Here is a 26,243-nt window from a genome sequence, read left to right on the forward strand (position 1 = left end):
ATTCCTATAAATTAGAAGCAAACAATTGGATAACTACAGACATCCTGTGGTAAAATTTTATCACTCCGGCTCCCGGATTAATGAAAAATGAATCCTGTCTGAATAGGTCTATGCACTATTCCAGCCAATCAACCTGTCACATCTGCAGCAACAAAGGGGGAGTGGTGTAATTTCATTGGCTGCTCTCAAAGCATCAGATTCCATTTGCCAGAATCACACACTACTCCTTTAATTCCACTAGCTCTTTAATTCACAAACATGCACAACCTCTGCCCCCCGCCCTCCAGCCGCACCAGCAAGGCCTTCAGCAACAAGCAGACGGTGAAGCAGTGCGGCTGCTCGGAGGTGTACCGCGACTGCCTGCAGTGCTTCCTGCCGGCACTGAGCTGCCCGGTGCAGCGGGGGGCCCTGAGGGGCGCCGTGCGCTCCTTCCTGCACCGCATGATCATCTGCCTGGAGGAGGAGGTGCTGCCCTTCATCCCCTCCGCCTCAGAGCACATGCTCAAAGACTGCGAGCCCAAGGACCTGCAGGAGTTCATCCCCCTCATCAGCCAGATCACCGCCAAGTTCAAGGTAGGGCAGCACAGGGTCAGGGATGGGCAGTTCACCGGAAATTGTAGTACGAAAGTGGACGTTTACAACATCGCACAGGGCCAGGAGCTCTGGGTTAATTAGGGTGGATTTGTACTACACTTTGGATGCATTTAGCCGTTAAATTGAAAGTGATTTAAGTGCAGGTGAAACAGGTGTGACTCTGGGCTCCTATGCATGACAAAGATATGAAAATGAGTGTTTTTTTTTTTGTTTTTTTTTAAGTGGTGTAATGGTTTAAGCAGGGTGTAAGGACTATAATGTAGTATATTCTACATTATCATACACATTAACTTAATGTATGTTAAAAAAGAGAAAATAAGGCATGTTGGTGAATTGAATATTTACATTATGGTCATGGTCCTATGACTAGCAGAAGTTGTAGTTGTTTACGGTTCTGACTAACCTGATCCTCCTCCCTGTGTGTGTGTGTGTGTGTCTGTGTCTGTGTCTGTGTCTGTGTGTAGGGTCAGGTGTCTCCGTTCCTGCAGCAGGTGTTCATGCCGCTGGTGCTGGCTATCTTTGAGGTGCTGGGCCGGCCAGCGGAGGAGAATGACCAGACGGCGGCACTGGACAAGCAGATGCTCAGGAGGAGCTACTTCAGCTTCATCCAGACCGTCACGGGCAGCGGCATGAACGAGGTCATGGCCAATCAGGGTGAGTGGGCCAGCACGGGCGCCCCAGTGCGTGAAACCGAGAAGTCTTCGCATGTGTTTGTTTCGAGTGAGGACAAGGCAACTTAACCTACCATCCAGTTCATACACATTGGTAGATATACATGTTTTTTAAGGGTTGATTTTGGCCTTTTAGGGGTGTTGCTAGAGTAGTTAAATGAACCAGTGGTGTCTGGTATAAAAGTACTACCAGTATAGAGATTACTTGACCCTATGGAGTTGAACATGACTTCCACCTCTGCTTAAGAATTTCATGCAAATATTATCTGAAATATTCCTAAGCATCAACTAAGGTGGTGGGTATTACTGTTTGCAACTGGCAGAGAGAATTAACGGACTTTGATATCTCATGTTCTAGCACGTCATCGTATATAGCAGCTCACATATCTCCGGGGCTGGCACAGGAGACAAATGAATCAGCCGAAATGCATTAAGAAAGGCATGTCCATTTGTGCTCATGCATGTTACTCAGGGCATAAAGCAAGGAATATATATGTGCCTGAAGTTATCAAACATTTTAAACCTATTATATGTAATTACCTATTTTCAAATCTTGAACAGCCTGGCCCACGCCTGAATTCCACCAGTGTCTTGAGAACTTTAAGCCCTGATGCGACATACATGTACAGTACACACCTGTGTGAAACTGAGCCAATCCCCTTCTGTCTCCCCCAGGGGCTGAGAACGTGGAGCGAGTGCTGTTCACCATCATCCAGGGGGCAGTGGACTTTCCCGACCCCATTGCCCAGAAGACCTGCTTCATCATCCTCACCAAGCTTGTGGAGCTCTGGGGTACGTTACTACTGGTCAGAACTACTACTGCAGAGCCACAGGGCAGAGCTACTTGACCCCACACTCAAATTATGTTCTTGCCTTCATGCAGCGGTTTAGCTACAAAGGGGATTATATTACATTACATTACATTACATTTAGCAGACACCTCTTGACCAAAGTGACTTACATATGTCAGCTATATTACAAGGGATCACATTGTCCCCGGAGGAACTTGGGGTTAAGTGCCTTGCTTAATGGCACAACGGTGCAAGCCGGGAATTGAACCGACAACTTTCAGGCTACTGCACGCTAGCCCAGCTGCTTAACCACTACACTACCACCGCCACCGGATCTTGGCTGTTTAAAATTAAGTACAAGTAAAACTGTGTCAAGCAAAGTGAAAATGTTTGGACTTGCTTGGAAATAGCCTACAGCATTGTTGTTGCTATAGAAGCAGTGCAATATTTTACAGAACATAAATATAACAGCTGTGGTGTAGAGAGCGAGGCGTAATCCATCTAACACTGAGGTATGCTGTTCTGCCGGCCTTTTCTCCTCAGGTGGCAAAGATGGCCTGGTTGGATTTCCAGACTTCATCTACAAGCACATTGTCCCAGCATGCTTCCTAGCTCCTCTCAAACCGACCTTTGACCTCTCCGATGCCCAGACTGTCCTTGTGAGTGAAAGGCCTTGAGGCATTCCTCAGCATATCCACAACATCCTCAATGTCAAGCCCCAGTTATTTTTAAATGCATTTTTATAACCCGCCACCTTTTGTGTGTGTTCCAGACATTATCAGAGTGTACTCTTACCTTGAAAATGATTCATCTCAAGAGGGTATGTACATGTACATGCATTTATAATGACACATCTGGAAATCAACAAAACAATTTCTGATACCAATACATTTTGAAAAGCTATTTTGTATGAAAAGCTAATAATGAATGATCTCACCAATCATTGTGACCAATTAAGTTTTTAATGAAAAGCTACCATCTTGTTTATGATTTTAGGGGCCAGAGTTCATTCAGTTTCTCCAGCAGGAGTACCTGCCCTCCCTGCAAGTATCACCAGATATCACACAGGTAAGATGGAGCTCATTTTGACCCTGCAACAGGTGACTCACTAGAGATACCTCATCTACCTCTGCTTCTGCTGCTGCTGGACTGTTACCGTGGCACCAGTCAAATAAAATAATAATTTTATTTATTCTATAATTACCACAACCAGACTGCTTTCCTGTAACACTAGCTTGCTTTACAAATGATGTATAAGGGTTTATAAACAGCACAATTGCTAACTTTTCAACTTTCCAGGAACTCTGTCAAGTGCTTCAGCAGCCTGATGTCAAGGTTCTGAAAAACTACATGAAGGTACGGTCATTTCTGGTAAACAATATTCACTTACACATTCTATGTAGTATTTATTTAATGAATCAGTGTCTGACAGTTCCCCCCCCTCCCCCCTCCCCCCCTTTTCTCGATAGGCATTCTTTCAGCGCGCCAAACTGTAAAAACTGGAAGTTGGACCGAGGGTTGAAAGGACACAGAAGAAGAGAAGAGCGGTCATCCGTGCCACTTACTACAAAACAGACAGAGCTTAGCATAGGAGCAGCTTCAGCACTTAAAAAGTGAATCGCTAATGACGCCCATCCAAAGCTGGGGGGAAAACGTGGTGCCGATAAAGGACTTGTGTGGGGACGGGCTATCGCTCGCCAGTGATCATGCCCCTCCCCATCGACCTAGGCCCCAATCAAAAGACGTGCTCTCCGTGTGGGTGTGGCCACTTGGCCAGAGGATGAGTACAGGGATTGGTTAACCCACTCGAAGAGACAGGAAACTGTAGTTTGTGGGGTGGGATTTGGGGAAGGGGCTTCAGTTGACTGGTAATTCCAAAGGAAAATGTCAGAAGCCTAAAAAACTGTTGCCTATATAAATATATATAAAAAAAGAAATACTGAGTGTGAACCTGACTTCAAAGTATCAGCCAATTTTTCTTTTGTTAGGATTTGTGAAAAAAAAAAAAAAAAAAGCTTTATTGGTTTAAAATTATTTGAAATGTCAGATGATGTGCTGGTTTATATTATAGAGTGGTTGGATATTGAGGTAAATCCATCATTTTGTGTTAAGAAAAGGTTGATTTGAGGAATTTTTATTTAATGGCGACTGTGATTTTTTTTCTTTTTTTCTTCCCTTCCTCTCTTTTAAATGTTGTGAGATTTTCATGAATTAAGGGATGTGATCTGGCAGACACCTGGTTTGTAGTCCCCTGGTTTCAGATGCACCAGTCTTTTCATTTCAAACTTCGGCCATACGTCTGTTGTGTCTACAAATGCTTCAGAAAAACCGATGCAAAATTCCACATGCACCCAACAAACCAGCTGTATTGGTCAAAGAACCAGGAACTTGTGTCTGCTGAATCAGTCCCAAAGTGTTATATTTTAAAGTTTGGAGTGAATTGGAGAATGTGTGACAAGAGAACGCAGGAGGGCTCGGATTCTCAGTGCATGCATATCCATTAACGATAGGAGGCGCTGTGGTGGTTCCATTGCTGGCACTCATCTCACAACTCTCCCAAACTGCTCATCAAATTTCATGTGCTGTCTGAAGATCAAAATGTGTCATTTGCTTTGTCAAATAAAAGCGACCAGATCTGTCTATTGCACGTGGGAATGCAGTGCCACACTTCTGCACTTGTTGTACTACCTGAACTTACATGTTTGTTTGTTTTTAAAAACAGACACCACCACCACCAGTACAGCCACCCTTAACTCCTGCCTTGTTGCTATTGGAATCTTACATAGAATGCCTGCCAGTTAATTGTTCCTTAGATAATCAATGTCATCCAATTCCACGTTGGTGCATCCAGATGAGAAACAGCTCAAGCTGGCCACAGTGTATTTACCTTTGTTATTGTTTGTATTGTATCAAACATGTATTTAATTAGAACCCCCCAGTTATTGGGGGGGAAGATTAAAAGCAATTCTAATATTGGTGCACGTGAAAAAGGAAAAGACCAATAGATTGAACAGATTTAGATGAATATTTTTGACAGCAAAAAGAAAAGACAATGTTCCTTGTGATGATTGAACCACTGATGTCCTGTGCTGTCCTGTTCCCTGCATCATTGCAATTCTGACAGACCCAAGGCCCCAAATCACCTGCCTGTCCTAGTCATTGTGTTTGTTTTTAAATGATTCTGTTAAAAGTTTTTGTACATGGATTTGTTGTCCTGGGAAAACTGTTATACATTATACCTCTGACAAAATGCTAACGATATCTGATTAGACCGTGAACGCTAATATGCAGTAATAATTAGGGTGGAGTTTACTGGGAGTTACATTAAATATAGGTCTGAGGATTTTGATTCCAATGTTCATACATTTTTTTTTGTTTTATTTACTTAGATCAGATCTATGAATTGGAATTTAACATAGCTCATGAAGTGTGAATGTGTGTGTGTGTTGCAGGGGTTGAGGAGTTGGGTGTGTTACCAAGTTAGCGTAGGTCAGGCTCATGAAGGCGGTTTCAAGTGATCGGTTATGTCATTGGCAGCCTTTTAATTTATTATCTTAACCCTAAGGCTAATTTGAATTAATGACTGCATAGATGACTAAGGACATTTTCTGTCAGAGCCCTTCAAATGTCACCCTGTACAAATTTTATGATAATGTTTCCAGTGATTTTATCTAGAGATCAATTCTGCTGATTTGGCACCACCATCTGGTGTGGCCCTGTATGAGAATCTCTAATCAGATCCCACTGTATTAATGCCAAACATATGAATGGATTTCTCTCATTCTGGATTGAGATGTCTTTGTGAGTACTTGATTTATTTTTGATATGTTGGGACAAACTTTCACAATTTGTCAATCTCTTGTCACCACCAATAAAGTGTTTACTAATCCTTAGTAGTTGTGTAATGTGTTCATGGTTGTCTTCAAAGCAGAAAAACAAGCAAATCCAGATAAGCTATTTTAAGACACTACTCTCTTATATATGCCACAAACAAATTGTCAATAGCAAGTTGATTAAAAACTGGATTACGACTAGCCTAGAAATCTAGACGCAAATGGATTTGCAGCCAGCGTAGATTATGACCTCAAATGAAAAGGAAGACATTTTTGATACAGAACGTTGATGGCAAAACAAAAACAAAAACACTGTTATACTCAGTAAAAACATGATGTTGGCTGAGCAGAGAGTAGATCTTGCACTGAATGTTGTCTGCTTTGATATTTGCCAAAGTTTGTACAAAAGAATTTACTGTCAAAATAATAATGACAATTCATGATTGAATTTAGTGTTTATTATTTTTTTTAGATTTTCCTTTTGCCTGCTCAATCAACTCAGATTTGCAGTTGTCACACAACAAAAACAGGAAGCTTGAAGCGACCTACCCTTTAATGGTGGGAAAACTGAGAAGTCAAAAAAAAAAAAAATCTATTGAGCTGTGCTCTTGCTTGCCATAGAATAGAACCACACCTTTAACAGATGGAAGCCCTTTCTGCAGGAAGAAGCTGTTCTTGGATGGACAACAGACTCTTCTGTCATTTGTTTACCATCCTGTTTGACAACGCATCTGCAACACATCATCTTAGGAATTCAGCTATGATTTCACTTCCTGTTGACTTTCCTGTGCCATTCTTGGGACCCACTTGCAATATTGTTCTTAAGGATGACCTCAGCCTTTAACCCTTGATGACGGCAATGGGACGAAGTTTGATGGCCTTCTTGCTGATACCAGCCTCATGACACGTGTTGACGACATCCGTTACATTCTTATAGGATTCAGGAGCCTGACACAAGACAGAGTAATATTTAGTAATATTTAAGTTAATTTCTGACATGATTACTGTTTCTGAAACACTCACACAATTAACACACAATTAAGTACCTGCACCTTTAATAACAAATAATATGGCTAATTCGCAAAATCTATGCACATTCAGGAAAAAATAGGTGGATTTGCATGCATTTCCATCCACGGTCTTATGAGAATTAAAATTTCTCCAAATCTAGGGCATTCTCCAAATCTAGGGACAAGTTCTGATTAGCTGTGGGATCAAATGTAAGGCCATCAGTGCAACATTTTCTGAAACGCGCAGGTAGAAATGCAGCCCCCTCTTCCTCGTACTACCATTTATAATGAATCCATGCTTGTACTACCATCACTATAGCCATCATGCCCTTTGTTCCTCTGTACTTTACCTCTTCCATTACTAGTTTAGGTGAGGCCACTCGAATGGCGATGCCTTTGTCTGCCAACTTATCCAGAACATCCTGGAAGTCCAGATTCCTGCGGGATTTGGCACGGGATAGAGCACGACCCTACAGGACAAAACCGGTTGGAAACTTCAACTTAATGCAATGTTTACAACAAAACTTTTCCTAAACCAGTCAGTATAATGTACTATTGGGTGATATGCGTAAAAAAAAACAACAGAATTAACAAACTGTAGATCATTTTCTGTGAAAAACACATGGTAATAATTCAAAAGGTGTGTGTTTTTGTGAAGCCTCACCGCTCCATGGCATGTGGTCCCAAACGTCTCGGTCATGCCTTGCTCTGTGCCGGTCAGGACATAGCTGCAGGTTCCCATGGTGCCACCAATCAGGACAGGCTGCCCAGTCAACTGGTTGGGTAAGAAAAACAATGGTTAAAAATGTCACAACAATTCCGTTTGAAAACAACATCGCTGGAGCCCCATTACTGGAACATCAGAACGCTGGAGCCCCATTACTGGAACATCAGAACACTGTAAAATTAGACGGCTAAGCACCACAGACGTCGGTCTGTGTGTGTATAATCCTTTAATAATATAGGGTGTGGGGACTTTGGCTTATTATTTGAAACAATTTGCACAAAACCTGGCGAAGTACCTGGTAGTCAACAGCAATGAGTGGGTGGTGTGGAGGGAAGGCACGGGTGGAACCCTTCCGATGGATCAGCAGAGTTTTCTGCTTGCCGTCCACCATGTGCTCCTCCACCTTGGCAATGTTGTGGGACACGTCATAGATCACGTGCATGTCCAGATCATCTGGTGTGGTCGTGAAGACTTTTGAGAAGGCCTGTGTAGAAGAAAAGGGACAGGAAAATTGAATTGAGTGAGTCTTCATAAATTACATTTCTTCTCCGAGCTAGGCCAGCCATCAGTATTTAAACAATAAGTCTATACACTAATAGCAGAACTAAATAGAGAGTTAGGGCTTGTCAGGAGGAATGTTTTATTCTCTTAATAAGAATTCTTTCATTCTTTTTTGGCAAGTTGCCTACTTCCACCCTACCTGTCTGGTAAGGAAAGTCATGGAGGACCGGTTGACCCAAGCGTAGTTGCCAGCTGCAGCCATGCCCTTCAGATAGTCCTGGCCCTCTGGTGAACCAATGCGGGCGCAGGCCAGCTGACGGTCATTTACAATGATTTTATCCCTCTTCATCGCCTTCTCCATGGCCACCAGGGCATCTTACATAGGAAAATATATGTGCAATACGCACAATGAATATCAAAAAGAATATGAAATAATGATGGTGTTACTGGTCCATTCTATTACCAAACGTCTGTTTTACAGATCTACCAAATCTCTACTAACAGATCTACTAACACTATAGTAAACTAATGCAATGATCTGTATTTGTAACTAGACCAGACAAGTAAATCCTATTTTATACATATAATATATTTGTCACATAACAGGAGAAGTGTCATTAAACACTGATGTTCTGTTTAATAGTCTAAACTCCACAATTCGGTACCACACAGTTCACTACCTTTTCAGGAATGGTGGTTTCCAAACAAATATCCGATTTTGGTTTTACAGGGTCTTTCATTTGTTTTTGACTGACCGATAAACATAACATTCAGGTATATTACATTGTCTTTAGTAATTATTTGAGATTAGAAGGATGTGCCCACCTGTAGCCACTTGGTGACCAAGTCCTCTGCTGCCACTGTGAATCATCACACAGACTTGGCCCTTGTGGTCAATACCCATTTTTTTGGCAGCATAGTCATTGTAGATTTCATCCACAACCTGGATCTCAGCATAGTGGTTGCCAGCTCCCAAAGTCCCCAGCTGAAACAGACAACGTTAATGACGCCTTCACCAGATATCAATTAAATACTGTATGTTCTATGTGTATGGAGCTGAAGCCACTGCTGACATCTTTAGGGGCCCAAAGGAGTGTATTGTGGATTATTTTGTAGCCACAGCTACAGCTTCTCTCCTTTGGTTAAAAAATTACTTCTGATATGGTATGTCAACTACCAGCACCAGCACACATTGACTGTGTTTACATGCACTTCAGTATTCCAGTTATGATTTTGAAGTGTTGAAACATCATATCCCAATTTCAGAATCCCGGACAAGCCCTTATCCCGGTTTTGAGTAACCCCGTTATGCTAGGTAGAGTACTCTGAAAGAAACCAGGATACTGTATTAGAAACTGGGATAAGGTGTGCTAATAGAACTTTATTGGGTAACTGGGATACTAGCATTCGCCATGTATACAGGGATATTAATAACTGGGTTCCTCTGTGTTCATATAAACACCATATACCGAATATGATCAAAACAGGATAAACCTCATAACCGGGATACTGAAGTGCATGTAAACACAGTCTCTTTCCATCATCTTATTTGTCTCTATTTGGGCCAGTCTTACTGATTGTTATCAAAATTGTCATCTTTCAGTCGTCGGGACCAACATGTCTGCTTGTGGTCAGCTGTGTCTTGTTGGACTGTTGTGCTCAGCGAGGTACCTGAGGTAGGCCTCTCTTCTTGGCCTTGGAGGACACCTTGTTTGGGTCAGCCTGCAGCATCCTGCCGTACTCCTCACAGTGCTCTTTATCCTCTGCCCAGGCGTAGCCCTCCCTCAGGGACCAGTCCACTCCCATCTCCAGCGCCTCCTCCAAATCCCTGTGTCAAATACACTTACGCATTACAGAGGCACTGCATGAGAACAAGGACACAATAACTCTCAAAGGTGAAATAGTTTTGATCTATTTTTTTCCCTTGAGCTGCTGTCAAGAATGTTCTGTAAGAGAACCTGAGCTGACTTGTTTTATTTTTCCAAACTTTTTAGAATTTGAAGCAAAATTCAGAATTACAGCCCTGTTAGTATGTATCCATAAGTGTCTTGACATCTCTAATAATAAGAAGCATTCTTATTGAACGGTCATTATTACTTTGCAGTCATCGGGATGACTCCCTTGGAACCCACACCGACGGGGATGTGGTCAAACATGGCCTGTGCCAGCTGCTCCTTCACCGGCTGCACATCTCCCTCGTCTAGGTTAGTCCGCAGCAGGCGCACACCACAGTTGATGTCAAAGCCCACCCCACCTGTGTTTATGGTTTAAAAAGACAGTGGCATGAGACGATGGAAAATGAACGCTTCAGATGATGTGATCACATTCTGATTTCAAACTTTGCAGGAATGTGTAGGAGAAACAGGCCTGATACTTGCCTGGGGAGACCACTGCATTGGGATCACTCATGTCAAAGGCTGCCATGTTGCCAATGGCAAAGCCATAACCTGAGTGGACATCTGGGAGACCAATGGACTTCTGTGGATATGAATGTTGTTTCTTAATACTGACTGTTGCATTTTCAGCACTTACAAGTTGGTGTGTGGTGTTACTGTCAATGACTTACATGCACTATTCCAGGGAGGGCTGCCACATTACCGATTTGTTTCATTGCTGGAAGGAAACCTCCAATACCTGATGATATGAATAATTGGATATTTTGTCAAGGATGACAATAAATGCAGTGAATCTACTTTTCTAATACAGTTAAGAATACAACCTAAAGTAGCCTTTCTTACCTCCACCTCGGCATGCATTTCTCAGCTCTTCAAACATCAATTTTTCAAGTGGGTCATTGACGTAGAAAACTCCTTCGACCTACACATCAGGTGGAAATACATGTTACAAAAAATCTGAACACAACTAGTAGACTGACTGACAATGTTAGTGACTGACATGGCAATGTTAACTAGCCCGTTGCATTATCGAACTGCGGCTACTACAACATCGAACTTTAGCTAGCTAACTATCTTTCACAGAGTTGAACTAATGAATTAAGTAAATTATACTAGTAACCTAGACCCCTTACTTTAGTCAACTACAGTACGTTAGCTAGCTTGTATGTTAACGTCAGCGAACAGATATGGCAGATATCAACGTTAGCTAACATTAGCTAAAGTGAATGGTGCCATCACGTTTCTTCAGCTGCATCACCTGCATGTTGGGAACGAATCCTTTCTTGATCCTCCAACAATTTGTACGTATTTTATCCAGATACTGTAGTTCGTCATTGTATGTTCGACTCATTTTGAGATTCTCTGTAAATGTAAATTAGTTAATATTCCAAGTTCAGAAATACTGCCGTATGTATGACAGCAGCAGTCTACGTAGACGAAAATACCGACAACTACGGCGGCTTATAATGGTCAAAATTGTGCATCCCTGAAGTCTAGCGTGAGTCTAGCTGGCTGTCAGTAGAGAAGTCCACTTTAAATAGGTATAGTTTTTTTTTTTCTTTAATTCTCGTCATTGAAAAGAATTCTGTTGTTTCCACCTTAGGGACGTTCTATGATTTTAAAGTATGGTGTTAGATATTCGTCCTAAAGCTTTTTTTTAATCCAGCATGATTTGCATACAGTAGTTGTTGTAGTGCAGTGTTAGCTAACGTTATCAAAGTTATTGCTAGCTAACTAACCTTACTAGTCCCATTAATGTAGAGAGACTCATACTTTTACACCAGTAGTAAAATTAATTCACCCATGCTATGGGGTTTATTCAGTAAATTGTAGAGCGACAGTTCTTAAGGCTGATTATCAGAAGTTGTTGTAACGTTAATTTAACGCTAGCTAGCTAGCAGTGCCTTGCATCCCAACCACTGTCAACACAGCTACAACAATACATGCTAGGTCTGGTTTGGTTGCATTTACACATTGTAATACTAAGAAGAAACAGTGTATTTCAATGTATTTATTGCACGCTCCATCGGCTATTAACTTGACTGTCAGATGCAAACGTCAATGTGATTTTGAGAGATTAGCGACGTAACTTTATGCTTACTAGTCAATCCATTTTATGAGTAATGGATATCTTAAATATTCTACGCCACTGTTGCATTCTCTGTCAATTTCCTCTAAACGAAAACGAAACACTTTCTTTCTGACTTGGCTGCAGCCCAGTAGCACTTGTTTATGTAGCCTACTAATAATCACTCGTGATCAGGATGAGTCAGCTGGTAATTTAGTATAGTGCGTGGTGGTCGTGGCCAGTTCTAGATCTGATCTGTTACAGCCAAGTTGAAAATGAACAAGAAAACCTTTGATGCACATTTAATTGGTGTAATCAGATAGACATGATTCTGGATACGAGTCGAATTTCCTCATACGTCTGAACTTGTATTTTTGGCTCTGTCTTGTAGGCCTACCCACGCTGAAAACATGAAGTTGCGCGTTAGAGTTGGTAAACGGACCAGTCCTATGGAGCTGGAAGGAGAGCAGGCCACTCTGACTGATCTGACAATCCAAATCAAGGAAATTTTTCTGCCAGCTTGTGGATTCAGGTATGTGCTCTTGCAACAGTAATGCATGTAAATGCATATAATGTCAATCAGGCATGATGGGTAATACTCAAACAAACTCTGACATCATAATGTTAATAATATACTATGGCAGAAATTAATACAATATTGCATATTTCCAGGCTAATGTTGGTGGTAGAGCCACTTATAGAAAGGGGGCAGGATAACTGTTTGCGTACATTTTTACATCAATATTTATTAGTTTACTTTCATTGTTCAAGCAAACATTTTCAAACGGCCTCCTTTATAGGTTGAAGACTGAGCATTTGCCAATGGGCATTTATCAATAAAACAACATCTCCCTTATGTTCTTGTTGTGTGCAGTTCGGATACAGATTTTGGCCTGTCCTTAAATGGAAAGGAACCCCTAACTGACACGGGGCAGACGCTAGCCTCCTGCGGGATCGTTTCTGGCGACCTCATTTGTGTCATTCTACCCCAGACGTGCCCAGCACCAGCAGCAGCACCAGCAGCATCATCCTCATCCACATCACAGGTGCCCACCTCCAGCAGCAAGATGCCCCATAAAATGCAGGAACCTTCCACATCTACAGCCCCACAACACTCTGCAGAGGTAAGGAAATAGAGGACAGACTAGGTTTTAGTTTGATTTTTAGCTGACACATGTATTGCAACATTTTGTCTAATGGAATACTAATCAATTATGTTATGCTCTCTTATTATATTTAAAATCTAGGATAGTATATGATGTTTGTAATTGTAACTGTATGTACAGTACACCGCACAAGAATATTTCTTGAATAACTGTCTGTGATTGTTTGGTTAGTTACTGTACAGTATACAATGTGAAATGTTGTCCTTTAGAATGCCTGTCCCAGTTATGTCATTGAGCTGTTTTAAAGGAGTGATCATATTACTAAAGTTGTGTGAAAGTTTTCTGCCCTACTTTATTCCAAACTGAATTGAAAACATAAATGCTGCTGTCAGAAGTTTTTGTCAATTCATTGGATGAAAGAGTTTTGAGGCATGTACATTTAATTCCTCATTGACTGTCTGGACTTGGCATGTAGGGTATTACACGGTTAACATTCTTGGGGAAAACTGCTGAGTCATGCCACAGTCCCCTCTTCCGAGGTCTCTCTGAGAAAAGGTTCAGAATGGCACAAAGCTCTCATTATGGTGAAGTAGCTCCAGGCTCCGAAAATTTGACCCAAGCTTTACCAGTGCAAATAATATGTAAAAGGCACATTAATAAGAACAGATTTTTTTCAGATGTAATGCAAACTGAATGTTTAGCATTTGTTAGTAACCAAAAACGGTACATGTTTTTTGTTTCATTTTAGTTTTTTTTTGTTTCAGAGATGACTGTCAAATGGCCAATCTAGTTACTTGTTAGTAGAAGTCCTGTATTAACCCTAGTCAGATAGATAGATAGATAGATAGATAGATAGATAGATAGATAGATAGATAGATAGATAGATAGATAGATAGATACTTTATTGATCCCAAAGGGGAAATTCAAGGGTCTCAGTAGCATACAGACATCACACACAACATGCACGACATGCACTCAATGTAGGATAGAATCTTACTTTAACTCTGTTGTTAGCACAGACTATAGACACATACAAGGTATAAAATGGTAGGAAATATTTCAAAACCACAGTTTCTATTTAAGTGTTATGTGTCTTGCAGCCAGGCCCCAGCACTAGCCAGAACAGCTCGTCCAACCCAGACGCTGAGGCAGACCTCGAGATGGACGAAGACGCTCTCTCGGGTCCCTTCATCCCAAATCCCATGCTGTGCAGTGAGGCTGAGGACGGGAAGGTCCCCCACTCTCTGGAGCTGCTGCACCACAGCGCCCAGAGCAGCAGTTCCAACGACTGCCTCATGGTGGCTCTGCACCTCATCATGCTGGAGACAGGCTTCCTTTCACAGGTGAGGTCTGTAGCTGAGTAGCACGCCCAACTATTTTCTATACAGAGGATGGTATCATTTTACGCCCTGTAGTATCTGTTTATTATATTAAGATAAGTGACAGTCAAGATTCACTTGAATTTAAAGCAAAAATCCATTGTTCCACCTCAGTCGACCCGGGCTCAGTTCCCACCAGGGATTAGGTTAACGAGAATGAGAACCAAAACGAACAACATTTTTGGATGAACGTAACCAAAAACGGGAGCAAAACCAATTTCACTTGTTCCGGAGTGAAAACGCTATTTTCAATTTTAGATAACCAGTTAATAACGGTATTAATCGTTCCGATTAACCTTTCTTTGAATATTATTCTTCAGTCAATAGGCTTGGAAAGTCACACAGTGTTCCCTAGACCTAGCCTAGAAATCTAGACGCGCCCCTAGCGGCAGCGAATTACATTTGCTGCCAGGGCTATTCTAGCAACTCTCCGTTGGCTTGTGAGCTCCAGAAATCGAAACTTAATCAGGCCAATGAAATCGTGTAAAGAGTCGTTAGGTGGGCTTAACATAATGATTGATGGCAGAGTTGCAACGGTTTGGCTTGAATTCCCTGCTACTTGAAAACAAATAAGATGGATGTTGCTGCTGGCTAACAGTGTGACACGAGTTAAGCTTTTATTAAGTTGGCAAACGTTTGAACTAGCCAACTAGCTCCGCTGGTGGGAAACGCATGGGACTCATAGCGCTGCCGCTGTCCTATTGCGTGCAGAGGGAATTTGAAAGACAACTGATTATCCCGCCCCTCGGACTGAGCACTGCGAACGGTGAGTGTCCAGACCTTACATTTTAATGTGGGTCTGGCTCGTCAGGCTACCCTAGACCCCTTATAGAATGGATTTTATTTTATGAATCAGTGTCTCCCCTGAATAGTAGGCTAAACCTACTATGAGTTGATAAAAAGGATTTTCAAATCCAATCCAACACAGGCTGCCTTTTCCACATCCCCACGCCTGAATTCAGGCACAGAGTTTTTAACAGTTGGCATTGATAAATGTGCTTTGATTTAAGCTTAAAGGCTGTTGGGTAAAAAGGCTATAGTATTGTGCCACCGGCCATAGATCAATTTGTAAAGGCAATGTCATTTTTAAAGTAACGTTATTAACCGTTCTACTATAATGTTCTAACCGGTTACCATTTGGAGGACAGTCCTTGGAACACTGTTTTCAGTCCCTGGTTCCTACTGTTGCTAGTCCGTGTTGATTTGGATAAAAGTGTTTGCTAAATATCAGTCAACTTTAAGTTTAAGTTTAACTTTTCTACCTTAACCTCAACTTAGGTTTTGCCTTTTTGATAATGTGAAATCATGAGGTTTGAAACGTAATGGTGATGTGCTTGTGTGTAGGGGACAGAAGGCAGAGCTGGTGAAATGCCCACAGGGTGGCGAGTTCCAGGGGGCATGTATAGGCTGCACTACACACACCCTCTCTGTGAAAACAGTCTGGCCGTGGTTGTGTGTGTCCCTATGGGCTCCGTGCTGGTCATCAATGGTGAGTTCACAAATCATTGGCCTGCCCACTCAGTCCCCAAGACTGAAAACAGTAGTTTTGCAGGTAGCTAGTACTTGCTGTGATATACAGATTCATTTTGACGGTGCATGGTCATGTGTAATGAACACCTGGTTGGCTAGTGAGAAGGACAGGCACGCTGTCATGTGTTGTCACGCTATGTAGTTTGATGTTTCAAGTCGGAAATCCAGCAGAAATGTAACCACTTTTTACAGCAAGACATTGCCAAATACAACACAGGAATACATCAATTAACAAGCTAGGTAGCTTTCACTAGTGGCAGCTGTGCAGTTGTTGAGGTTTGCAAGGCAGGCCTGATGTCAGTTTTGTAAATTATCTTTCTAAATCTACACAAACTCCATTATAGTGCCTCTTAAAACATTATTTTAGTTCCTGTTTAACAAAACAAGATCAAGGAAGAAAGATCAGCTACTCTCCTAATGTTCCTCACAACTACTGCATTCTAAATCTGTCCCAGGCAATCATTTATTTTGAAGAGGGACAGTGTGTCACATAAGCATATGGTTTTGCTAAAAGTAATTGTCGTTCTTCTGGTTGTTATATAAAGCACAGATGGTTTTGGATGTCCTGCAGCAGCTTGATGGTGCTTATTTAATTATTCAATTTGCAGCCACTTTGAAGATGAATGGCACAGTGGACAATGCAAGGAAGCTGGAGCTGAAAGCATCGTCCTTTGTGACCGAACACTGGGCAGGTTTGTGCTGAAGAGAGATTGAGCTGTACTGTACCTTATCTTATCTTTAGCATATCCTGCAATCTTTCTTAAATCATGTTATGCACAATTTATTGTGTGATTTTTGCCTTTTTATATGTATATACTTATATGTATATATTTTGATATCAGGTGAAAATGCTGCAGCTGTCTACAAAGACTTGAGGAAGCTCTCACGTATTTTTAAAGACCAACTTGTCTACCCTTTGATGGCAGCTGCTCGGCAAGGTACTGAGATGTTCTGGTTGATGCTAGTACTTGCAGATAGCCACTGAGAGGCACAAAATCCTAAAAAACCTCATTGCACAACAAACATGGAATCAATCTGTTTTACATACCACATGTTAGATGTTCTATTGCTACTGTTAAAATGTTTTTTTCTTTCCTAATTCTATAATATTCACAATAGACCTTAATATGTATTGCACAAAATACAAACTTGTTTCTCACTGGTATCTTGTCTCAAGATATTCTTGTAATGGCTGTTGGTGGTTGCTTTGCTTACCCACACTTCTGAGGTGTTGGCGTTCAGGGTGTGAAATGTATCATTTTGAGTGTTACTGCACTCTGTGGAAAAGTTCAGCAAACTGTGACTTTAGCATTCAAATGTAGTAAATATAAACAATTTTAAAAAAAAGTGTAAGTAGAGCATTTAGTCATTTTTAGTCCTTTTTTAGTAATTTTAGTCATGAAAAATGAAATGACAAAAGTAAAAAATGAGTACACATACATGGTGCTTTAATCATTGTGATGAATACCCAGTGACTGACAGTTTTAGCCCATGCTTCCTCCCGCAGCGATGGGCCTCCCTGTGCTATTCGGTCTGCCAGTCCTGCCTCCAGAGATGCTTCTGAGGATCCTGCGCCTGCTGGACGTGCCCTCTGTGGTCGCCCTCTCGGCCGTGACCAGAGACCTCCGCGTCACCACAGAAGACCCCTCTCTCTGGAGGCACCTCTTTCACAGGGATTTCAGAGGTACGGTTCCAATGCCAATCGAGTACTCATGAAGAACATTATTTGTCAGCTGACAAAATTACTCCTGATTCTTGCTATATGCAGCATATGGTTATTCTGTATCCAATACAGTATTTAACATGTGTCTCTATTTCATACAGATGTATTGGATGACATGTCTGAATTTTAGAATGCATCATTGTATACTATGATTTGATGATGACCACATAAAAAAGCATGTCAACCACTCTGAATAAGTGACAGAAGGAGACTATCCTAAAATGACTATGTATCATTGGATCACAGTAATGTTTTTTTTAATTATTCTTTCTTAGTACTTTGATCTTTTGTATTGTGATTTCATTAATTATTTATATGTGTATTCACCGCTGGTTTCTGTAGATGATTAATATTAATGCAGAAACTACACAGTGTGAGTAGACCGCAGCTGCAATGAAATTACAAACTTGTGCTGTTTTATACTAATGGTTATCACACTTAAAGTGCCTTTCAATTGTTATTCTGAAAGATGAATTAATTTCCCTTATAAATATGAGGGAATGTCTTTCATCATGATGCTATCATGATACTTCTGTGATATCCTAATGCATCACGATGCACTGCATTACAACATATGCATGATATGCATTTAGGGCTGGGCGATATGGCCTAAAAAAATAGATCCACCCCCCAGTCCTAATATGCATTGTACTCTGGAGTATGTGGCAAACCCTACTCTGTAATGTGTCATTATTTGTTTTATTCAAAAATGATCAAAACTGAAAGGAAATGACTGATAGAGCACATTAATGTTGGAGGTGAATGAAATACGCACAACTATTCAAGGTGCTTTGATCCCAATTGCTCAGTGCTTGACCAGAAAAAAATCCCATCTTGCAACCAAAGAGATAAACCCTACATTAATGTCTCCCATAGCTTGGAGCTGCCAGCGCACAGAACCAAGAGATACAGAATGGAAGGAGGTAAGCAAGTACAATAACTTAGATCAACACCCTCTGAACAAAGTCAACTGGGTGCTCAATCTTTACTGTGGTGTAATGAATGTACAGTATAGGAAAAGGACATCACTCACTGAGTGCTGTCCTTTTTCTATACATTCATTAAGCAACTACAATAGACCTTGAAATACATCTACGTGGGGTTATGTACCGTATTTTCCGGACTATAAGTCGCTCCTGAGTATAAGTCGCATCAGTCAAAAAATGCGTCATGAACAAGAAAAAAACATATATAAGTCGCACAGGACTATAAGTCGGTATTTAACAAAATCCAAAACCAAAAACAGAGACTATGTAACTGGATTATTGAGGCCAAAAAGATTCATGTTAATGAAGACTAAGGAGTGAAGGCAGCCAAGAGGAGGGCAGGAAGGTATTTGCAAAGTAAAAGATTCACTGAAAGAAAATGCCATGTGGTACACCAAAATGTATCTAAAATGTGGAGAATACAATGCAATCAAGCATTTTGGGCAATGTGGAGTCACAAGCTGGCAGCAGATTAAATGCTCACTAGAGAGAAAAAGACGGTTTTAAAAGGACGTGACCGAAGCTGAGGCAAGCCAGGCAATAGGCCTATAGGCCCGACGGTAATTGTAAAGCAATTTACAAAAGATTCACTGAACAAAAATGCTGATGTGGTACATGAAAATTTAGCTAAAAATGTGGAGAATGCGATGCAATCAAGCATTTTGGACTATGTGGAGAGACAAGCCGGCAGCAGATTAAATGCTTGAGAGAGAAAAAGATGCGGTTTTAAAAGGACGTGCAGACCGAAGCTGCAGCAAGCAGGTGATCTTTAGAAATTTATTTCACAAAATCTAAGACTAAGAACAGACAGACTATGTAACTGGACACATTGAGGCCAAAAATATTGAGAATTCTACAGGGAATGTTGAAGACGAAGGAGAGAATAGTGGCAAGAGGCAAGCCGAAGGCTGCTGACAAGGTCGAGACGCTATTGTAAAGCAGGGCCTAAATTTCAGGCGGGATTGCGGGTATTGCGCATAAATTATTACTAAGTATTACGCATACTAATAAAAGTCCCGCAACTCTAGCCATCATAATGCGAGAAATTCCCACAGATTTTACAGCGCTGTCTGACATTAATCTAATAATGGAGCGGCCTGAATGCGGGACTATTGACTGGACGGACCAACTCTAACTTCAATTGAACCCCATGCAGAGACACACACACGCGCGCGCGGGACCACTTTGGGGCTGCCTCTCTCTATCGTTGCTCTCTCTCTCTCTCTCTCTCAGCAGGATTTGTCACCACTGAAGTCAAATTATAGGTGCTTCTGCATCAAACGCTATCGACAAACGTTTAGCGATCAGGAACCGTCAGGAAGCATGACCGCCTATAACGCGAGAGGAACGTTATAATCGATTGCGGACGTGAACAGACAGCTACAGACACGGAGCGCATAGTAGGCCTACTTTCACTTTCTGTGCATATTCATTACGTGAAAGATAATTAGTAGCAAAACAGCGATCAGCTATAGGCCTTTATTTCTTGCGTTTTATTGTGAGACATAGGCCTACTTTTCGTTTCAAAAGCAGAAGATGTTCAATTTGAGATTTGATTTACGTTTGGACTGTTTGATTATATTGCTAAATATCGGGTGACCACTGAAATCTGTGGGGTATTTAATGGTTCACTATTAAGTTTAATGTATGAAAGAGTGTCGGGATTTCCATCCGCTTATTGCGAGATAAGGCATCCGCTTTCATTCATTCGTGGAACGTGTGCTGTGCTGCAAGGGAAACCGTATTCCGTATAGCCAAAGAGGTCTAAGATGGCCTACATTTAGTTATTTTTTAAATTATGCATGATTTACTTTTTTATAAAATTCGTAGGCTGATGCCTGGTAGCAACAATTGTGTTTAAATGTAGGTTATTGCTTCAGCCTCTAGCTCAGAAAGGGGCTGCGTGCGACTGGTAGCTTGAGAGCAACGTTGGAGACTCATGGTGTGGGATGATGACTTTTCATTGGCAACAATATTAAACCAACCAACAATATAAATTATTAAGAAGAGCTTTTTTATCAGTTAAATTGAAACAAAATTATACTGGCTTTTATTTGTCCGAATCTGAGGCCCAGCTATAAATAGAATCCCGGCCATTTGAGGATTTAAGTATGCACATGTGTTTCAGGCATAGCACAAGCACTAATCTGACTGAAAGTGCACAGGACTTTCTCGAGGCTGTAGACGGTAATGTTTCATGTAGGCTTCATGTCAGTTAATATAAAGTAACATTTAAAAACATGTTCAATTATATAATTTTTTTCATATATAAGTCGCACCTGATTATAAGTCGCAGGACCAGCCAAACTATGAAAAAAAGTGTGACTTATAGTCCGGAAAATACGGTAAATTGAATGGTAAAATAACCGGGAAATGTTGTATTCTTAGTTTGCCTCAAAAAGTGTGTTCCTCTTTTAGTCTGTTGTGTTACTCCTGGTACCTTCAGTGACTACATAGCTTAGCAAAAGCAATCAACTTTGATTTGATCACGTTACTTGATATTTAATCAAATGCAGAGCCGGACAGTAACGGAGTATGTTTACTTGAGTACAGTACTTGAGTACAGTTTTGAGGTATCTGTACTTTACTCAAGTATCATTTTTGGGGAGTACTCATGACTTTACTCATGTACATTTGAATGGCAAATATTGTACTATTTACTCCACTACATTTCTATCCATAACCGTGAGTACCCGTTATTTCTTCAAAAAAAAAGGAAAAAAGAAAAATCTCGGAAACCCTCAATTTGTTGTTTCCCTCTCAAACGTGATTGAATTGTGCAGGCGCCACTGATTGGGACAGCCTATCAGCAATCACCTTCAGCTTTCCGCCAAAGTCAACTCCATGGTTAGATTTAGATAAGAGACGAAACCATGGACGAAGACGCAGCAGGTCCATCCTGGGAATGTGCCAACCTGTGGCCCCACCTCGCCAGACTATTTCAATTTTCTGAACAAGTTAATGATAGTTTTTAGCCCTGGAAGCAAATGTAATTTGCTGCCGCTAGGGTGCTCTAGATTTCTAGGCTAGATAGTTTTTACTTCAAGTGTTTCAATTACAAAATAGTATTTTGTATTTGAAATACGTATTTTAAATACATGTATTAGAAATACTGCCCATCCCTGGCAACATGGTAAAAAGATGAAAATGATTTTACTTTCAATTCCTTTTACATTCTCCAAGGTATTAACATTAACATTTTTCATAACTCCATGTAGGATGTTTCTGTACATAAATGTAAGCACTGTGGCAGTAGTAATGCAATATTTAGAAAATGTACTCTTGTACTCTTGATACTCAAGTACTTTTAAAAACAAGTAGGCTACTCTCCGACAACATAGCGTCCACACTGAGACATTGACATTCTGTAGAAAATATTACAGATTCACGCCCCCCAGGTATTGATTCGAATGGCATTATACATGTGGATGAGTCTGAGAATGTTTTCTGCAGGGTAACATACAATACTACTACCATAGATCAAGCTGTGTCATGCAATAGCATGACTTATGCTTATAGTTCTATTCCAACGTTGATTTCTACCCAACGTATAGTAAAAAGAAAAGACAAATTTAAAACTAGAAACCTAACAAATATTCTTTCCATACCTCAGCATATTCCTCAAAAGCCAGAGGCATTTTCAGCTAACATGGGTTTACTAAATATAGGTGCACTTACTACCAAAACCTTTGCAATCAATGATTTTATTAGTGAAAAAAAATTGGATTTTCTGTTTCTTGTTGAAACCTGGCTGACTTCAGACAGCGAAGCTGTTCTTGTTGAGACTTGTCCCCCAAATTATAATTTCTTCCACTCAATTAGACAAGGCAAACGAGGTGGTGGAATTGCCTCCATTCTCTCAAACAAATATAGTTGCACACGAGTCAACTTTGGCGAATTCGCTTCCTTTGAGTATATTGCCCTCACTCTGAAGGCTGACCCAGCTGTACTTCTATTAACCTTATACCGCCCTCCTAAACTATGGACTGGCTTTCTCGACCGGTTTTCTGAACTTATGTCGCTCATCATCACTAGCTATGATCGGATAATTGTAAATGGCGACTTCAATATTCATGTCAATAAGACAACTGATGCTAAAGCCAGTAAGTTCCTTAATGTGTTGGACAGTTTAGAGCTAAAGCAGCATGTTACAGGACCCACCCACAACCTTGGCAACACCCTCGATCTAGTCATTTCCAGAGGGATAGAAGTCACAGACTTATCAGTAAATGATATAAATATGTCTGATCATCATTGTGTATCTTTTAATATTGTACTACATACTCCAAAAATTCATCCCGAAATTGCAATCAAATCGCGACTCTTGGACATTAGAGCAGAACAGCAGTTCATAGCTCTTATAGACTCCATACATTTAGATATTTTACATCATCCCATTGATCAAATGGTAGAGGCTCTCAATCGTGAATTAGGCGCTCTGCTTGACAGAGTGGCACCCTTAAAGACTAAAAAAAGGCCCTGTAGCAAACTGACACCTTGGATGAACGAAAATATCCATGATCTAAAAAGATCATGTAGGAAAGCTGAGAGAACATGGAGAAAAACTAAGTTACAGGTTCACCGTGCCATTCTAAAAGAAAAAATTGCAAATTATAATAGAGCTATTCGGAATGAGAGGAGGAACCACTTCTCTAAGGTAATTTCTGAAAACAGTGGAAACTCTAGGGTGTTGTTCTCTACCATTGATAGGCTATTGCATCAAACACCTTTTGATACACTCAGTCAGGCATCCTCTCTAAGATGCGAAGAATTTGCAGACTTCTTCAAAAACAAAGTCATTTCTATAAGGGAGGCTATTGGTAACACAAGTAATATGTTTGATAGTACACCCAAAAACAGCCCCCCAAAATTAAGGTCCTTTAGCACTATTACTCAATCTGACCTTGGTAAAATTATAACTCAAACCGGCTCCTCAACATGTGTTTTAGATCCAATCCCTACTACATTCCTCAAAAAAGTATATGATGGCTTAGCTCCCTTTTTTCTCAAGGTAATAAATACCTCATTAGAAACAGGTATATTTCCAACTGCTTTTAAAACCGCTGTTGTGAAACCTTTACTTAAAAAGTCAAATCTTGACCATACCAATCTGAGCAACTACAGGCCTATATCAAATCTATCGTTTTTGAGCAAAGTACTTGAAAAAGTTGTTTGTAATCAGTTAAATACCTTCCTCAACGAAAACAGTATCCTTGAAAAATTCCAATCAGGTTTTAGATCAAATCACAGCACAGAAACGGCTCTAGTAAAAATAGTCAATGATCTCAGACTAGCTACCGACTCAAACAAAGTCTCAATCCTTATTCTTCTGGATTTGAGTGCGGCATTTGACACCATTGATCATAGCATCCTAATTCACCGCCTTGCGAAGTGGGTGGGTCTCTCTGATAATGCTCTAAACTGGTTTCAAACCTACATTACTGGCAGAGATTTTTATATCAGTCTAGGAGATCATGTATCTGAAAAACATGACTTGCCTTTTGGTGTGGCCCAGGGGAGCTGCCTTGGTCCCCTGCTATTTTCTCTATATATGCTTCCATTGGGAAACGTCATAAGTCAACATAATGTAAACTTCCACAGCTACGCAGATGATACCCAATTGTATCTTTCTGTTGAGCCAACTAACCCAGATGGCCTTTGCTCCCTCACTGCATGCCTAACCTCCATTAATCAGTGGATGAGCAAAAACTTTTTGAAACTAAATGATGACAAAACAGAGGTACTTCTGGTTGGACCAAAACTAAAGCGAGATATTATTCTTAGTAATCTGGGGAACTTGGCACACCAGGTCAAACCAAAAGTAACAAGCCTCGGTGTCATCTTAGATGCAGAGTTAAGTTTTAAGCCCCATATCAGTAAAGTTACTCAGACAGCCTATTTCCACTTGAGAAACATTGCCAAAGTGCGGCCCTTTTTAACTCAACAAGATGCAGAAAAACTAATTCACGCCTTTATCACTAGCAGGTTAGACTACTGCAATGCACTTTTCACTGGTCTTCCCAAAAAACATCTAAAGAAATTGGCACTCATACAGAACTCTGCGGCTAGACTTTTAACTAAGACTAAGAAGAGAGAACACATCACCCCTGTGTTGGCTGAACTGCACTGGCTCCCTATTTCCTATAGAATTGATTTTAAGGTTATGTTAATTACTTACAAAGCTCTGAATGGCATAGCACCTTCATATATCTCTGAGCTTTTAATATCTTATCAACCACAAAGGAAACTTAGATCATCCAATTCTAATCTTTTAATCGTACCCAAAGTGCTCCACAAACAAAGTGGAGAAGCTGCGTTTATCCATTATGCCCCCAAACTATGGAACACCCTGCCTCTGTACATCAAGCAGGCGAGTTCAGTAAATATTTTTAAAAAAGATCTGAAAACATACCTGTACAGGAAAGCTTTTAGTTAACTCATCTTATCCTGTAGACTACATTTTCAGATTATTCTACATCTGCTACTATTGGAGGGCGCAGCCAGCCAGAAGCAGATGGGCTCCCCCTATTAAGTCAGGTTCTGCTCAAGGTTTCTTCCTGGAATATGGGAGTTTTTCCTTGCCACAGTTGCCATATGGCGTGCTTGTGGGGGGTAAGAGGGTTAAGGCTGCCAGTCTTATGACGTCATTTTCTATATTTTTGATATGTTGCTGAGCATATCATAAACAGCAAAGAAAAGTGATTGATAATGACTGACTGACTACTATTGTGTTACATGCTTCAAATGTAAAGCACTTTGAGCTGCATTCTGTGTATGAAAGGTGCTATACAAATAAAGCTTTATTATTATTATTATTATTATAGTACTTTTACTTAAGTAGACATCTGACTGTTGTACTTTTACTTGTACTTGAGTAAAATTTAGCAAAGGGTATCTGTACTTTTACTCAAGTAATGAAGCTGTGTACTCTGTCCGCCTCTGATCAAATGCTGAATGACTGCACTTAAAGATGAAAGTGGATGTGATTTGAAACTCATTTAGCGGCCTGTTCTCTTTATCTGACAGCTTTACAAGAAGAGATATAAGCAGCGCAAAGAGATGAGTCGCTTCAAGCCCAACCCTCACCCCTGCCAGATCCCTCCCATTTACCCGCTGCACCCTCTGCCTGCATCTCCTCTCCCCATACCTTTTTACCCCCCTGGCATCATCGGTGGAGAATATGACCAACGACCTGGCATTCCCCATGGTCTTCTGCCCCGGCCACGCTATGACCCCATTGGTCCATTACCTGGTCACGACCCTGGGTTTGGAGTGCCACTTGGACGGCGGTCAGTGAGACCGACTGGGAACAGACCTGCAGATATCCGGCGAGGATTCATTTGACATTTGGCACATCTGTGCACGTAACATTACTTTTACAAAAAGGCACATAAACATCTTCAAGCACTCAATAAACACTGTAAAACAG

At 40.9% G+C, this 26,243-nt stretch overlaps 3 protein-coding genes across 6 annotated transcripts in view; 2 read left to right on the forward strand and 1 right to left on the reverse strand.

Annotated features, from left to right (window-relative positions):
* Positions 1-5,949, forward strand: part of xpot (exportin, tRNA (nuclear export receptor for tRNAs)) — a 19,169-nt gene extending 13,220 nt beyond the window's left edge. For both annotated transcript variants that reach the window (XM_042077882.1, XM_042077881.1), the window contains exons 18-25: positions 288-573; positions 1,059-1,248; positions 1,941-2,057; positions 2,600-2,715; positions 2,829-2,876; positions 3,053-3,124; positions 3,356-3,412; positions 3,526-5,949. In XM_042077882.1, the coding sequence (XP_041933816.1) occupies positions 288-573; positions 1,059-1,248; positions 1,941-2,057; positions 2,600-2,715; positions 2,829-2,876; positions 3,053-3,124; positions 3,356-3,412; positions 3,526-3,552 (913 nt within the window). In that variant the 3' untranslated portion in view covers positions 3,553-5,949. The remainder of the gene's footprint in view (positions 1-287; positions 574-1,058; positions 1,249-1,940; positions 2,058-2,599; positions 2,716-2,828; positions 2,877-3,052; positions 3,125-3,355; positions 3,413-3,525) is intronic.
* Positions 5,950-6,332: 383 nt separating this feature from the next.
* rtcb (RNA 2',3'-cyclic phosphate and 5'-OH ligase) lies at positions 6,333-11,495 on the reverse strand. Its single transcript, XM_042077883.1, has 12 exons — positions 11,281-11,495; positions 10,866-10,944; positions 10,694-10,761; positions 10,506-10,605; positions 10,225-10,381; positions 9,799-9,955; positions 8,953-9,112; positions 8,327-8,502; positions 7,922-8,110; positions 7,564-7,674; positions 7,250-7,369; positions 6,333-6,837 (listed from the first exon to the last, which is right to left on the reverse strand). Exons 1-12 carry the CDS (start codon positions 11,371-11,373, stop codon positions 6,730-6,732), a joined length of 1,518 nt encoding a protein of 505 aa, XP_041933817.1. The 5' UTR covers positions 11,374-11,495; the 3' UTR covers positions 6,333-6,729.
* On the forward strand, positions 11,223-26,243 carry fbxo7 (F-box protein 7). Of its 3 annotated transcripts, none has more exons than XM_042077886.1 (10): positions 11,223-11,323; positions 12,482-12,622; positions 12,965-13,214; positions 14,297-14,539; positions 15,920-16,064; positions 16,714-16,797; positions 16,948-17,043; positions 17,613-17,789; positions 18,705-18,751; positions 25,841-26,243. In XM_042077886.1, exons 2-10 carry the CDS (start codon positions 12,501-12,503, stop codon positions 26,156-26,158), a joined length of 1,482 nt encoding a protein of 493 aa, XP_041933820.1. In that variant the 5' UTR covers positions 11,223-11,323; positions 12,482-12,500; the 3' UTR covers positions 26,159-26,243. The 3 variants fall into 3 exon arrangements, with proteins under 3 accessions (XP_041933820.1, XP_041933819.1, XP_041933818.1); XM_042077885.1 differs by lacking the exon at positions 11,223-11,323 and adding an exon at positions 11,461-11,563; XM_042077884.1 differs by lacking the exon at positions 11,223-11,323 and having other exon boundaries at positions 12,305-12,622.

The sequence above is a fragment of the Alosa sapidissima genome, chromosome 22 (genome assembly GCF_018492685.1).
Source record: "Alosa sapidissima isolate fAloSap1 chromosome 22, fAloSap1.pri, whole genome shotgun sequence".
NCBI lineage: Eukaryota > Metazoa > Chordata > Actinopteri > Clupeiformes > Clupeidae > Alosa > Alosa sapidissima.